Source organism: Hyla sarda, chromosome 2 (assembly GCF_029499605.1).
Source record: "Hyla sarda isolate aHylSar1 chromosome 2, aHylSar1.hap1, whole genome shotgun sequence".
Classification (NCBI taxonomy): Eukaryota; Metazoa; Chordata; class Amphibia; order Anura; family Hylidae; genus Hyla; species Hyla sarda.
Genome location: NC_079190.1, coordinates 115,682,842 through 115,699,334, shown reverse-complemented (window position 1 = coordinate 115,699,334; position 16,493 = coordinate 115,682,842). Strand labels below are relative to the sequence as shown.

Below are 16,493 nucleotides of genomic sequence, written 5' to 3'. Positions count from 1 at the left end.
TCTCTGTGTTGGTTCCACTCCTGGTTTTAGCTACAAACTAACCAGAATACCATGGGGGAATTTATTAGTCTGGGCCTGAAAAAGTCTAAAGAATTTGAGACTTTTTTTCCCCTATCTGAGCCAAGCTTGCTAAGTGGCCCCTACCATTAACACATTTTTGTGGAAATCTACACCAGCTTATAGCTGCCATTTCTGAGGCTGCTGCATGGGACTGATTTAAATACACCTGGAGTTTTTCAAGAGGAATTCGACTCCTAAAAATATCCAATACCACAATACACTGGTGGGGTTTTACTTAAACGGGTACTCGGGTGAAAACCTTTTTCTTTTAAATCAACTGGTGGCAGAAATTTAAACATATTTGTAAATTATTTCTATTAAAAAATCTTAATCCTTCCAGTACGTATTAGCTGCTGAATGCTACAGAGGAAATTCCTTTCCTTTTGGAACACTGATGACATCACGAACACAGTGCTCTCTGCTGACATCTCAGTCCATTTTAGCAACCATGCATAGCAGATGTTGCTAAGGGCAGCATGGTGGCTCAGTGGTTAGCAGTGCTGGGGACGTGGGTTCAAATCCAATTAAGGACAACAATAAATAAAGCGTTATAATGACATCAGCAGAGAGAACTGTGTTCGTGATGTAATCAGAGAGCATTCCAAAAAGAAAAGAATTTCCTCTGTAATATTCAGCAGCTAATAAGTACAGGAAGGATTAAGATTTTTTAATAGAAGAAATTTACAAATATGTTTAACTTTCTGCCACTAGTTGATTTAAAAGAAAAAAGGTTTTCATCGGAGTACCCCTTTAAGACCGCTGTCTGAATTGTCTCCTATGTGTGAACCAAGCCTCACTGATCTTTTCTGAAGCCAAATAAATAGTCATTTTCTTTACTGTTTGCTCATTGTGGGCTTTTCTTTAAAATGGTTTGCCCTGAAAATTGCAATGGTAGAATTGGTATTGTCTGATAACCAAAGTAAAACTGTTGAAAATGTTTAATGGATTTTGCACCTTTCTAGGCAATATTTATCACAAAAATAGCTGATTTGATTATTGCAGCTTTTTTGAGGTTGCAAATATGGACCAAAGATTGTGCACATAGCTGACATATCCTTAAGATTTTGCTATGGGGTCCTACTGTTGTAAATTGTTGTAAATTCCTAGCCACAGTCATGTTCCATTTGCCAATAAATACTGTGTGGCTTAAATTGTATGTTCACAGGCTTATTATAAACAAAGAGTAGCTGAAGCAGGAGAGTGATTGTATGATGTGAATTCTACAGCACATAAAATTGTAGTAGGCAGAGGATTGGGTTCAGGATATTCGGCTGGCTGGTGGTCAGTTCATGACACTAGGAGTGTGGTATAAACAGGTACAGTGATCCCTCAACATACCATGGTAATTTGTTCCAAATGAACCATCGTTAGTTGAAACCATATTATGTTGAGGGATCCGTGCAATAAGTATAGGAAGTTATACTCACCTGTCCCTGCCGCTCCGGACTGTCACCGCTGCCCTGGATGTCGCCGCATCCCCAGGGTGTCCCCGCCGCTCCAGACTGTCACTGCTGCCCGGGATCGTCACTCTTCATCGCCGTTATCACTTTGCTACGCACGCCGCTCCTATTGGATGACCGGACGGCGTGTGAGGTGATGACGACGAAGGAGAGCAACGCCATGCAGGGGATCCTGAAGAAGACGGTCCGGAGTGCCGGGGACAGTTCAGTGATCATCATCGCAGCACACGGGGCACCTTAAACGGCTATCCGTCGGCAGCTGAAGCAGTTTGCGCTGCCGGATAGCCGTTTATGCGATGGCCCCAGCATACAAAAGCATCGTATGTTGATGCTGCCTTCAACATGCGATGGCCTCTGAGAGGCCATCATATGTTGAAATTATCGCATTACGGGCCCATCGTAGGTCGGGGGTCACTGTATGTGTGGTGATGCTGGTGGTAGTAGTCCTGCAGACAAAGTTCACTTACCACAACACCAATTGAAGCAGTCATGGGAAGCCACAGTCGGAGTTAACTGAAAAATTTGGGACTAGATGTACTTGCAGAGACCATCTGGACAGACTTGACTCAGGGATTTACACTGACTGGTGAAATTTGACAATCTTGACTTTAGCTTACTGACTGGTTGCTAACACTTAACTTTAGGAGCTAGTTTCCTGTTGCAATGTTATAGGCTAGAAGGTTATGGAAATCTGGAACGCTTCGGACATGCAGGACCTCTGTGAGACCTGGCTTGGCCCTTTCTCACTATGTGGGGGTTACTAGACTGCAGACAGATTTACTGGGTAACATAGACACGGACTGGGTACCTCGCTGACAGGGTTCCTTTTAGTCGTGCATACCACCAGGGTCTTCACAAGGGCAGTTTGTGGAAACTAGAAAGGTCCCACACCTACGTTTTATCAGGAAAAGCCTGGACATCACTTTGTGAGAGCATCTGGCAGAGGGCCCCCCAGCTGCGAGTTGGTCACGGGGATGAATGTGGCCCTGAGGATTTCCACACCCTTATCCTAGTGCTAGAGACCTCTTGTCCTAAAGCGCCACCAGGGCCAGATTAAGGCTGCCTGGAAGACGGAGCACTTCATTATGATGCCCCCCCACCCCCACCCCGACAGTCCCCCTTCCCTTCCACTGAGACTTGTTGCGGGCCTGCCAAGTTAGGAACAGACTGAGACCAAAAATAGGCCTGGGCATATTAGACTATGTCGCCTTTTTTTTTTTTTTTTGGTGGGTGTCACAGGAGTCAGGCCCCGGTTAAAATAAAATGGGGTGCATGGTCTAAAATCCCTTCAGTTCAGGTCACTCTTTCCAGCTGTTGCAAAGCTACAACACCCATTATGTCTGGGGAGCTTCAGGCATTATAGGAGTTGTAGTTTTGTAACAACTGGAGCCTCAAATTGGGGTACAGTGTCATCCATTATTACTGCAAAACTTAGAAGTGACGAGAGACCTAATGGGACAGTTAGGAGAAAACACAAACATAAAATTACTCACAGGAGACGTCTTCTCTGTTGTCTTTCCTTTTCTTCTTCATCTGGTCCAGACACCAGGTCTTCTTCCAGCTCCATCTTCCTCTGTATAGTTTGACGCATGGAAATCATTGGTTCCTCACCTTGCCAGCCGATCCTCATCCTCTGTATAAAGACAACAATCATTATATCCCTTCAAGAGACTGTGCTTCCTAAATATAATACTGTCAAACCCTGTGTACCCTATATATTATACTGCCAAACATCATGCCCTCTAAAAATAATACTAACACACACTGTGTCTTCCATAGTGTGCACAGAGCAGCAGCATCCCACTGAAAACAAGCAAAATTCTGCTGGCGGAAGTTCGTAGTGTGGATGAGCCCTAATTCCTCCAGACCCCTAAGTCCTCCTCCAGACTCCTGCTCCCAGAGACCCATAAGGCTAGGTTTCCCCCTTTTTTTTACCAGCAAAAACACAGAAAAACTGCTACTGCTTTTTCCTGTGTTATGAAACTTTTTTGGCATTTTTTTCTTGTGCTTTTGCCTTCTCTGGAAACTTAGCCTTAGTCCTCCCCTGGTCCTTAAAGGGGTACTCCACCCCTAGATATCTTATCCCCTATCCAAAGGATAGGGGATAAGATGTCTGACCGCGGGGGTCCCGCCGCTGGGGACCCCTAAAATGTAGCATGCAGCACCCATAGCATGCAGCACCCATGCCGAAAGTAGATACAGGTGGGTGCTGCATGCTATATTGCGGGGGTCCCCAGCGTCGGGACCCCCGCGATCAGACATCTTATCCCCTATCCTTTGAATAGGGGATAAGATGTCTAGGGGTGGAGTGCACCTTTAAGTCCTCCCCCTTCAACACTCCATGTCCTTCTCCACTATTCCACTTTTCTGCACCCCCTACCCCCCCCCCCCCTCAGTCCCTTTCACACTCCTCTGCCCCCTTTACCAAACCCACACTTACCTTATCTCACCCCCCCCACCCCAAACAACCTCACTTCAGCCCCCCATGCCTTCCTGGTCCTTCTCCACTGCACTTTTTTTCACCAACCCCACCCCCAGTTCCCCCACATTAGGTTGGCAGTATAGTTTCCACACATTAGGTGCAGTATAGTTTCCCCACATTAGGTGCAGTATAGTTCCCCACATTAGGTGCAATATAGTTCCCTACATTAGGTGCAGTATAGTTCCCCACATTAGGTGCAGTATAGTTCCCCCACATTAGGTGCAGTACAGTTCCCCCAAATTAGGTGCAGTACAGTTCCCCCACATTAGGTGCAGTAAAGTTCCCCCACATTATGTGCAGTACAGATCCCCCACATTAGGTGCAGTACAGTTCCCCCACATTAGGTGAAGTACAGTTCCCCCGCATTAGGTGCAATACATTTCCTCCGCATTAGGTGCAGTACAGTTACCCAGCATTAGGTGCAGTACAATTCCCCGGCATTAGGTGCAGTACAGTTCCCCCCACATTAGGTTGGCAGTACAGTTCCCACACATTAGATTGTAGTTCCCCCACAGTAGGTTGCAGTTCCCCCGCATTAGGTTGTAGTCCCCCCACCTTACGTTGGCAGTATAGTTCCCCACATTAGGTGCAGTATAGTTCCCCACATTAGGTGCAGTATAGTTCCCCCACAGACATACAGCCTCCAGCCATATACAGTGTATGGCTGGAGACTGTATGTCTGTGTACTGCCCCACTTCAGTGTTCCGACCACCGCTCCTCTGGTCCAGGGTCATGATCTACTGCTATGGCCTAGGGGCCATAGCAGTAGGTCCTGGGACCGGAGCAGCGGTGGTCGGAGCACTGAAGATGACGTGCAGGTAACTTACCATGCGTGCATCCTCGCTGCTCCGCTCCTATGGGTGCACGCACGGGATGTCAGTAGTGTCCCTACATGCGCTACCTCCCAGCGGCCCCTGCATTTTTAACCTGTTAAGGACCCAGGGCATACCTGTACGCCCTGAGTCCACTCCCGATCTATAACGCGGGGCCATTGCCGGGACCCGTGGCTAATAGCGCGGCATTGATCGCGCTGCTGCACGCTATTTACCCTTTAGACGCGACGTTCAAAGTTGAACGCCGCGTCTAAAATGAAAGTGAAACCATGCCGGTTAGCTCAGGGAGCTGTTCGGGATAGCCGCGGCGAAATCGCGGCATCCCAAACAGCTTACAGGACAGCAGGAGGGTCCCTACCTGCCTCCTCGCTGTCCGATCGCCGAATGACTGCTCAGTTCCTGAGATCCAGGCATGAGCAGTCAAGCGGCATGATCAATGTGAAAGATCAGTGTGTGCAGTGTTATAGGTCCCTATGGGAGCTATAACACTGCAAAAAAAAAGTGAAAAAAAAAAGTGAATAAAGATCATTTAACCCCTCCCCTATTAAAAGTTTGAATCACCCCCCCTTTTCCCATAAAAAAAACTGTGTAAATAAAAATAAACATATGTGGTATCGCCACGTGCAAAAATGTCCGAATTATAAAAATATATAATTAATTAAACCGCACGGTCAATGGCGTGGACGCAAAAAAATTCCAAAGTCCAAAATAGTGCATTTTTGGTCACTTTTTATATCATGAAAAAATGAATAAAAAGCGATCAATAAGTCTTATCAATGCAAAAATGGTACCGCTAAAAACTGCAGATCCCGGCACAAAAAATGAGCCCTCCATACGCGGAAAAATAAAAAAGTTATAGGGGTCAGAATATGACAATTTTAAACGTATATACTGCATGTAGTTTTGATTTTTTCCAGAAGTACGACAAAATCAAACCTACATAAGTAGGGTACCATTTTAACTGTACGGACCTACAGAATAAAGGGAAGGTGTCATTTTTACCGAAAAAATGTACTGTGCAGAAACGGAAGCCCCCAAAAGTTAAAAAATGGCGTTTATTTTTTTTTCAATTTTGTCTCACATTGATTCTTTTTTCCGTTTCGCCGTAGATTTTTGGGTAAAATGACTGACGTTATTACAAAGTTGAATTGCTGGCGCAAAAAATAAGCCATCATATGGATTTTTAGGTGAAAGATTGAAAGAGTTCTGATTTTTTAAAGGTAAGGAGGAAAAAACGAAAATGCAAAAATGGAAAAACCCCGGGTCCTTAAGGGGTTGAAGTTAACGCGGGGCTGCAGAAAGGTAACCAGGACATCCTTGTATCCCGAAAAGATCTTTCAGGGAACAGGGATGCCCTGCTGAATGTGAGGGGGTGGGGGGAGGAATTACAGTATTTATCTGCGCATGACACGCACTGGCATATAACACGTACACTCATTTTCACAGGAAAATTTTAGGGGGAAAAATAAAAGTAAAATAAATGACTTGGAAGCCCTGAACTATATGCCTCATCATCCCCCCCAACTTTGATTCCCCTTGATCCTCAGTTTGCCACCCCCTCCTTCCTCCCCCTTTTATCAGCCCCTGTGCCACATTTACCCCCCCTCCACCTCCTTTCCTGTGTTTTCCCCTGCTCATCATTCCCCCTCTGCTCATCATTCCCCCCCTGCTCATCATTCCCCCCTGCTCATCATCCCCCCTGCTCATCATTCCCCCCCTGCTCATCATTCGCCCCCTGCTCATCATTCCCCCCTGCTCATCATTCCCCCCTGCTCATCATTCCCCCCCACTCATCATCCCCCCCTGCTCATCATTTCCCCCATCTCATCATTCCCCCTGCTCATCATTCCCCCCATCTCATCATTCCCCCCTGCTCATCATTCCCCCCTGCTCATCATTACCCTCCTGCTCATCATTACCCCCTGCGCATCATTACCCCCTGCTCATCTTTACCCCCCTGCTCATCATTACCCCCCCGCTCACCATTACCACCCCCCTGCTCATCATTACCCCCTGCCAATCATTCCCCCCATGCTCATCATTACCCCCCTCTGCCTCATCATCATCCACCACTCATAATCCTCCCCTGCTCATTGCTTCCCCTCCTCCTCCTTTTTCTATTTTTCATATTTCCTCACCAGGCTGCGCTCGGCAGGCTCAGGCAATGTGTCGGGTCTTGTGGGCTGTAACGAGTGACGTCTCCTGTGGCTCCTCTGCACAGCGTCAGGGACGTCACTTCTCATTTCCTGCAGCGCTGGGGTGTGATGAAGAAAACTGTGCCCTGTAGCGGCCGTGGCTGCAGGAAATGATGAATGACGTCCCTGACGCCGTGCAGAGGAGCCGCAGGAGACGTCACTCGTCACAGCCCACAAGACCAGATGCATTACCTGAGCCTGCCGAGTGCGGCCAGATAAGGAAATATGAAAAATAGAAAAAGCAGGAGGAGTCCGGGACCACAGGAGCCGCCGCCACTGGGCAGCCGGCAGGGATGTCCCGAATGTGACGGGGCCCCCTGCGGGCACGAGGCCCAGAGCAGGTGCTTCAGAAGCGCCAATGATGAACCCGCCCTGAGCGCCACTTAGACAATGTTCTCACCCTGGAAGCAGGATCCCTGAGGAAGCACTTCAGTAGGCTCTGGAACAGGTGTCAGGTGGAAAACAATTAAAACCTACTACCATTAGAGGAGCAAGAGGATGCTGAGGGAGATGCTCCCTCACTTCTGTCAAAAGCCTGACTAAACTAACTAACTGGGCCTCTCCCTGTCTCAGGGGAAAAGGGTGATGTGCCTTGATTGGCTGATAACTTTTACTGTGGCTACTCAGCAGTTCACACAGTGAAAAACTATTAACTGTTACACAGTAGGAGGAAATGCTGAAAAACACAAGAATAGACATTTAATCTCAGAACAGCGGTCCTCGTTATAAACCCTGGGGTAAAAGGAGAGATATCCCCCCCCAAAATTTGTAAACCCATTTCTCTCGAGTAAGGGAATAACTCATATGTGGATATAAAGTGCTCCGTGGGTGCACTAGAGGGCTCAGAAGGGAAGGAGCAACAATGGGATTTTGGAGAGTGAATTTTGCTGAAATGGTTTTTGGGGGGCATGTCATATTTAGGAAGCCCCTATGATGCCAGAACAGAAAGAAAAAAAAAAAACACATGGCATACTATTTTGGAAACTACGCCCTTCAAGGAATGTAAAAAGGGATACAGTGAGCCTTAACAACCAACAGGTGTTTGATGACTTATCGTTACATTTGGATGTGTAAATGAAAAAAAAAATTCTAATTTTTCACAAGTGGTAAAAAGAGAAAATGTCCCCCAAAATTTGTAACCCCATCTCTTCTGAGTATGGAAATACTCCATGTGTGGATGTCAAGTGCACTGCGGGCGAACTAAAATGCACAGAAGAGAAGGAGCCACATTTGGCTTTTGGAAAGCAAATTATGCTGAAATAATTTTTGGGGGGCATGTCACATTTAAGAAGCCCCTATAGTGCCAGAACACACAAAAAAAAAAAACACAGGGCATACTATTTTGGAAACTACACCCCTTGAGGAACGTAGCAAGGGATACAGTGAGCCTTAACACCCCAGAGGTGTTTGACGACTTTTCGTTAGTCGGATGTATAAATGGAAATGCAGTTTTTTCCCCAAATTTTACATTTTTACAAGGGGTAATAGGATAAAATGCCCCCCAAAATTTGTAACCCCATTTCTTCTGAGTATGGAAATACCCCATGTATGGACGTCAAGGGCTCTGCTGCCGCACTACAATGCTCAGAAGAGAAGGAGCGCCATTGGGCTTTTGGAGAGAGAATTTGTTAGGAATGGAATTCAGGGGCCATGAGCATTTACAAAGCCCCCAGTGGTGCAAGAACAGTGGACCCCCCCTGCCCCCCCACATGTGACCCCATTTTAAAAACTACACCCCTCACAGAATTTAATAAGGTGTGCAGTGAGCATTTACACCCTACTGGCGTTTGACAGATCTTTGGAACAGTGGGCTGTGCAAATGAAAAATTTTATTTTCACGGACCACTGTTCCAAAAATCTGTCAGACACCTTTTGGGGGCGCAAATGCTCACTCTACCCCTTATTACATTAAGTGAGGAGTGTAGTTTCCAAAATGGGGTCAGATGTGGTGGGTGTCCATTATTCTGGCACTATGGTGGCTTTGTGAACACACATGGCCTTCAATTCTGGACACATTTTCTATCCAAAAGCCCAATGTCACTCCTTCTCTTCTTAGCATTGTAGTTTGCCCGCAGAACACTTTACATTCACATATAGGGTATGTTCTTACTCAGAAGAAATGGGGTTACAAATTTTGGGGTGTCTTTTTTTCCTATTCTCCCTTGTGAAAATGAAACATTTAGGGTAACACCAGCATGTTAGTTAAATTTTTTTTTTTTTTTCATTTTCCCATCCAACTTTAACGAAAATTCGTCAATCACCTGTGGGGTGTTCAGACTCACTATACCCCTTGTCATGTTCCGTGAGGGGTGTAGTTTCTAAAATGTGGGTATTTTTTTTTTCAGAACCGCTGTAAAATCAGCCACCCCTGTGCAAATTACCAATTTAGGCCTCAAATCTACATAGTGCGCTCTCACTCCTGAGCCTTGTTATGCATCCGCAGAGCATTTTACGCCCACATATGGGGTATTGCGTTACAAATTTTGCGGTCTTTTTTCCCTTTTACCTCTTGTGATAATAAAAAGTATGGGGTAACACCAGCATGTTAGTGTAAAAATTATTTTATTTTTTACACTAGCAGGCTGGTGTAGACCCCCAACTTTTCCTTTTCATAAGGGGTAAAAGGAGGAAAATCCCCCCAAAATTTGTAACACAATTCTTCCTGAGTACAGAAATACCCCATATGTGGCCCTAAACTGTTTCCTTGAAATATGACAGGGCTCCGAAGTGAGAGAGCGCCATGCGCATTTGAGGACTGAATTAGGGATTGCATAGGGGTGGACATAGGGGTATTCTACGCCAGTGCTTCCTAAACAGGAACACTAGTTGGAAAACCTTCAGTTAGGTTCTGTTATCTAACTCAGTATTTTCCAACCAGTGTGCCTCCAGCTGTGGCAAGACTACAAATCCCAGCATGTGCTGATCGCCGAAAGGCATGCTGGGGGATGTAGTTATACAACAGCTGGAGTTACGCAACTATAACTCCCAGCATGGCGAGACAGACGTTTGTTGTTCGTGCATGCTAGGAGTTGTAGTTTTTCAAGATTTAGAGGGCCATGAGGGCCCAGACAGCTGTTTGCAGTCTGGGCATGCTGGGATTTGTAGTTTAGCAACATCTGGAGGGCTACAGTTTAGAGACCTCTGTATAGTGGTTTCAAACTGTAGCCCTCCAGATGTTGCTAGGTAACTCACCGGCTTCCATAGTCTGCAGCAGGGAGCCAGCCGCACGTCATCACCGCCCGCCGATCACCACCACCGATTGTCACCCGCTGCCACCGCAGATGGTAAGTGACCTTCGGCGCCGGTCACCGTCGGTTCCCTCGCACTTTCCGAACTACAGTGGGCAGAGCGGGGGAATCAAACTTTAACCCCCCCGCCCCCGATCTGCTATTGGTCATCACTTCTGAATGACCAGTAGCAGGGATAGGAGGGGTGGCACCCCTGCCATCTCACTCCTATCCCTTCAGGGTGATCGGGGGTGTCTTGGTGTCCCCCTTATTTTCCGGGTCACCGGAGAACTGTTTGACCCGGAATCGCCGCAGATCGCCAGTCTGAATTGACCGGCGATTTGCGGCGATCGCTGACATGGGGGGGTACCCATATACCTTCAGTCCTTAAGGACCCTAAAACAGAAGCGTATGGATACGGCATCCTTAATGGGTTAATCTCAATGCAAAATTCTGAAGATGTTTCACTTGTCGTCAGTCCATGATACTGAGACAAGAGCATAAGTCTATAAGTCTGCAGCTGAGATTTAGGCCTTTTAGTGACACTTTGTGACATTGAAGGTATTGAAAACTTTTGCTTCAAGGATATAAGATATGTGGTGCCAGCACCATACATATAATAAGATAATTTGAGACATAGAAAACATCCTGACTAACTAAGGCGCATTTTTATCCAAGGAACAAAGGTAAACTTCTGGCTCCCAACAGGTTTTTACCCAACATTTTTATCTAAGTGCATAAAGAACTGCAAGGAAGTGCATTTGACTATGACTCAATCAAATATATTTTTCCTGACTAAAGACATGTATTCACTAACCAACACTGATGTACATATGTGCTAACAAGGGGGTTCAGGATGTTGCTCTATCCCTATTACATACTGTAATCATCTGACTGACTTCACATTCATCACATGTTTACATCAATAACACACACAGTAAGACACTTGGTAATCACACAGTCCTGTATGGGAGCAGTAAAAGATTGGATTGAATCCTGCAACACAGGAAATAAGGAAGCTTAAGGAGTTCATGGCTGAGCCAGGTGAGGAATCTTGGGCAGGAACGTTACTGTAAACTTTTCGGCAAACAGTACTTGGAGGTATGCAGACTTCTAGTGATATTGTGGGGCTCTCCCATCCCACTCTTGCGGTACACATAAGACAGTGTTAGTAGCTCTTATGATTGGACAAGAGTAGGTTGTGCTCCTCTTTGATGGGTTGCGGTATGTGCTGCAGAAGTACAGGAACTTGCTGGCGTAGAAGTACTGGACAATGGGGAGAAAACTGGAGGAGTCCCAGCTGCTAGTGGAGTAAATGGCCAGCTTTGGTCGCTGTCCGGCAGCAAGATGTGGACACATCGTTCATCCTCTGGTACACTGGCCATCCTGGCCCCAAGCTTGGTGAATACTTCAGTGGCAGGCTCCGCGACTTGCTGGGTGCTGCTCACCATAAACTCAGACTGACTCTCAGACTTGTTCACAGGCTGACTGACAAGACAAGGCTTCCTTTTCCCTTTTATGGGTGGCTCTCACAAAATGGCCGCTGACAGTAAATCCTTAGGTAGTAGGAATCACTTTTCTAGGAATATACAGTCATGGCCGTAAATGTTGGCACCCCTGAAATTTTTCTAGAAAATGAAGTATTTCTCGCAGAAAAGGATTGCAGTAACACATGTTTTGCTATACACATGTTTATTTCCTTTGTGTGTATTGGAACTAAACCAAAAAGGAGGAAAAAAGCAAACTGGACATAATGTCACACCAAACTAAAAAAAAATGGTCTGCACAAAATTATTGGCACCCTTTCAAAATTGTGGAAAAATAAGATTGTTTCAAGCATGTGATGCTCCTTTAAACTCGCCTGGGGCAAGTAACAGTTATGGACAATATAAAAATCACACCTGAAAGTAGATAAAAAGGAGAGAAGTTCACTTAGTCTTTGCATTGTGTGTCTGTGTGAGCCACACTAAGCATTGACAACAGAAAGAGGAGAAGAGAACTGTGTGAGGACTTGAGAACCAAAATTGTGGAAAAATATCAGCAATCTCAAGGTTACAAGTCCATCTCCAGAGATCTACATTTGCCTTTGTCCACAGTGCGCAACATTATCAAGAAGTTTGCAACCCTTGGTACTGTAGCTAATCTCCCTGGGCATGGACGGAAGAGAAAAATGTCTGAAAGTTGTCAACGCAGGATAGTCTGGACGGTGGATAAGCAGCCACAAACAAGTTCAAAAGATATTCAATCTGTCCTGCAGGCTCAGGGAGCATATCCGTCGACATTTAAATGAAATGAAATGCTATGACAGGAGACCCAAGAGGACCCCACTGGTGACACAGAGACATAAAAAAGCAAGACTATTTTGCCAAAATGAACTTGAGTAAGCCAAAATCCTTCTGGGAAAACATCTTGTGGACAGATGAGACCAAGATATAGCCTTTTGGTAAATCACATCATTCTACTGTTTACCGAAAACGGAATGAGGCCTACAAAGAAAAGAACCCGATACCTACAGTGAAATATGGTGGAGGTTCAATGATGTTTTGGGGTTGTTTTGCTGCCTCTGGCACTGGGTGCCTTGAGTGTGTGTAAGGCATTATGAAATCTGAGGATTACAAATGGATTTTGGGTTGCACTGTACAGCCCGGTGTCAGACAGCTGGGTTTGCGTCCAAGATTTTGGGACTTTCAGCAGGACAATGACCCCAAACATATGCCAAAAAGCACCCAGAAATGGATGGCAACAAAGCGCTGGAGAGTTCTGAAGTGGCCAGCAATGAGTCCAGATCTAAATCCCATTGATCACCTGTGGAGAGATCTGAAAATTGCTGTTGGGAAAAGGCGCCCTTTCAGAGAGACCTGGAGTAGTTTGCAAGGGAAGAGTGGTCCAACATTCCGGCTGAGAGGTGTAAGAAGCTTATTGGCAAAACGTGTTACTGCTTTCAGGTTCATCAAACTGTGTAAGAGAAAAAATATAGTGAATTTTCCCACAGCAACCAATCACAGCTCAGCTAACAAGCTGAGGTAAAGTGAAAGCTGAGCTGTGATTGGTTGCTGTGGAAAAATAACTCTATTTTTTCTCTCACACAGTTTGATAAATCTGGGCCATAGTCTGTAATGGACAAATGAATAAAAGACCTATTTTCCTGGGTACAGTTAGGAAATAAACTTGAATATACACAGTCCTGCACTTGCGGTCCATGTGGCCGTACCGTGTGGTAAATGGCGCTCAGCAACTATATCTTAGTCAATAAATGTGTTTTTCATGCAGTAATAAGATCCTTGTTCACACTGTATCCTGTACGTGACACCAAAATGTTGTCACAAAGCTCGATTGTAGCTTTGACTTTTACTGAGCTATAATATAGCACCCATAACACTCTTGGGGGACATGTTGTACCTCCATATGACTCATACGTGCAGGGGCATACAATTCATGCAGGGGCATACAAAAATGGGTTCTGCATTAAGTACATATTGTTCCCCAAAAGCCCTGACAAACGGAAAGGTGTTCAGTGGCATTATCTGGCGGGATATTCTGTGCTGTGTACATGAGATCTTTTGGTAACAGTGTCAGTTAGTAAACAGGATTAGATCAGATTTTTTCTGGAATGTGACACTGTGTCAGTGGATCTGTAGGCAGTTAAATGTTTGGTCAAAGAAATACTGTGGTAAACTGTACCCCTCTCATACAGGCAGCAGCCCTGGCTACGGCAGTGCAGCCTATACAGGAGACACCGAGATGCTGACCTCAATGAGCTGGGAGGATGACAGAGTGCGACGGTCTTTTGTTAGGAAGGTAAGTGTGGGCTAAAGCTCAACAGTATAAAGCTAAGTGATGTTATAATGAAATCAGGGCTGGGGCAAGAATTTTTCCCTTGGGAGTAAGGCTTTTGGTCTAAAAATGTAAAAAAAAAAATTGTCTGATCTTTGAACATGTGTTCCCCCATTTGTGAACAATACCACCATACTGTGACTGCATAACACCACCATACTGTGACTGCATAACACCACCATACTGTGACTGCATAACACCACCATACTGTGACTGCATAACACCACCATACCAGAACAGAACAATACCGCCATACTGTGACTGAATAACAACGCCATACTAGAACAGAACAATACCGCCATACTGTGACTGAATAACAAGGCCATACCAGAACAGAACAAAACCGCCATACTGTGACTGCATAATACCAACATGCTAGAACAGAACAATACCGCCATACTGTGAAGGAATAACACCACCATACGAGAACTGGACAATACTGCCATACTGTGACTGAATAACAACGCCATACCAGAACAGAACAATACCGCCATACCATGACTGAATAACAATGCCATACCAGAACAGAACAATGCCACCCCACCATGACTGAATAACAACGCCATACCAGAACAGAACAATACCACCATACCGTGACTGAATAACTACGCCATACTAGAACAGAACAATACCGCCATACTGTGACTGAATAACAACGCCATACCAGAACAGGACAATACGGCCATACTGTGACTGAATAACACCACCATACCAGAACAGAACAATACCGCCATACTGTGACTGAATAACACCACCATACCAGAACAGGACAATACCGCCATACTGTGACTGAATAACAACGCCATACCAGAACAGAACTATACTGCCATACCATGACTGAATGACAACGCCATACCAGAACAGAACAATACCGCCAAACCATGACTGAATAACAACGCCATACCAGAACAGAACAATACCACCATACTGTGACTGAATAACAACGCCATACCAGAACAGAACAATACAGCCATACGGTGACTGAATAACAGTGCCATACCAGAATAGAACAATATCACCATACCGTGACTGAATAACAGCACCATACCAGAACAGAACAATAATGCCATACTGTGACTGAATAACAATGCCATACCAGAACAATACCGCCAAACCGTGACTGAATAACAACGCCATACCAGAACAGAACAATACCACCATACCGTGACTGAATAACAACGCCATACTAGAACAGAACAATACAGCCATACGGTGACTCAATAACAGTGCCATACCAGAATAGAACAATATCACCATACCGTGACTGGATAACAACACCATACCAGAACAGAACAATACAGCCATACGGTGACTGAATAACAGTGCCATACCAGAATAGAACAATATCACCATACCGTGACTGGATAACAACACCATACCAGAACAGAACAATACCGTGACTGAATAACAATGCCATACCAGAACAGAACTATTTCACCATACCGTGACTGAATGACAATGCCATACTAGATCAGGACAATACCGCCATACCGTGACTGAATAACAACTCCATACCAGAACAGAACAATACCACCATACTGTGACTGATTAACACCACCATACCAGAACAGAACAATACCGCCATACTGTGACTGAATAACACCACCATACCAGAACAGAACAATACCACCATACTGTGACTGAATAACACCACCATACCAGAACAGAACAATACTGTGACTAATATTGCAATTACACACATCTATATGCACACATAAATATCTATCTCTAACCCCTTCCCAATCAGGGTATCTTCAGGGTAACCCCAACCATGGTGTCTTCAGCTGTTGCAAAACTTCAACTCCCAGCATGCCCAATTGCACTATTGAGCTTTGCAACAGCTGGAGGCACCATGGGAAACACTGTTGTGTGTGTGTGTATATATATATATATATATATATATATATATATATATATATATACACACACACACACATACACACACACATACCAGCATTTCCCAACCAGTGTGTCATCAGCTGTTGGAAAACTACAACTACCAGCATGCCCAATTGCAGCACCCTGGGAAACACTGGTGTGTTTGTATATATATATATATATATATATATATATATATATATATATATATATATACCAGAGTTCCCCAACCAGGGTGTCTTCAGCGGGGGTTTCCTCTTGTGCACCTAACAGGAATTGAAGGGAGCTGAGTTAGGGGCGCTGAACTCTTTTGCCAGCCAAGGAACTGTGTGCATACAATAACTTTTTTGCAGCATACAGAGCAGCGCCCCCATTGGGTGGGTGCTCTAGGCGCCGGCCCTGAATGAAATACATCAAAGTGGGGGATGAAGACAAAGCTGTATGAGGCTGAACACAGAACCATTGTTCTCATGGAGAGAATGTGACACTGGTGAAGTCATGGGATTGTATCTACACTGTCAAAA

The 16,493-nt window shown here is 45.2% G+C and overlaps 1 protein-coding gene across 1 annotated transcript in view; it reads left to right on the top strand.

The window, feature by feature from the left end:
* The window catches only part of FAIM2 (Fas apoptotic inhibitory molecule 2), a 59,275-nt gene that overhangs the window by 25,883 nt on the left and 16,899 nt on the right, over positions 1-16,493 (top strand). Inside the window, exon 3 of the mRNA XM_056555369.1 lies at positions 13,952-14,055. Coding sequence (XP_056411344.1) covers positions 13,952-14,055 — 104 coding nt within the window. The remainder of the gene's footprint in view (positions 1-13,951; positions 14,056-16,493) is intronic.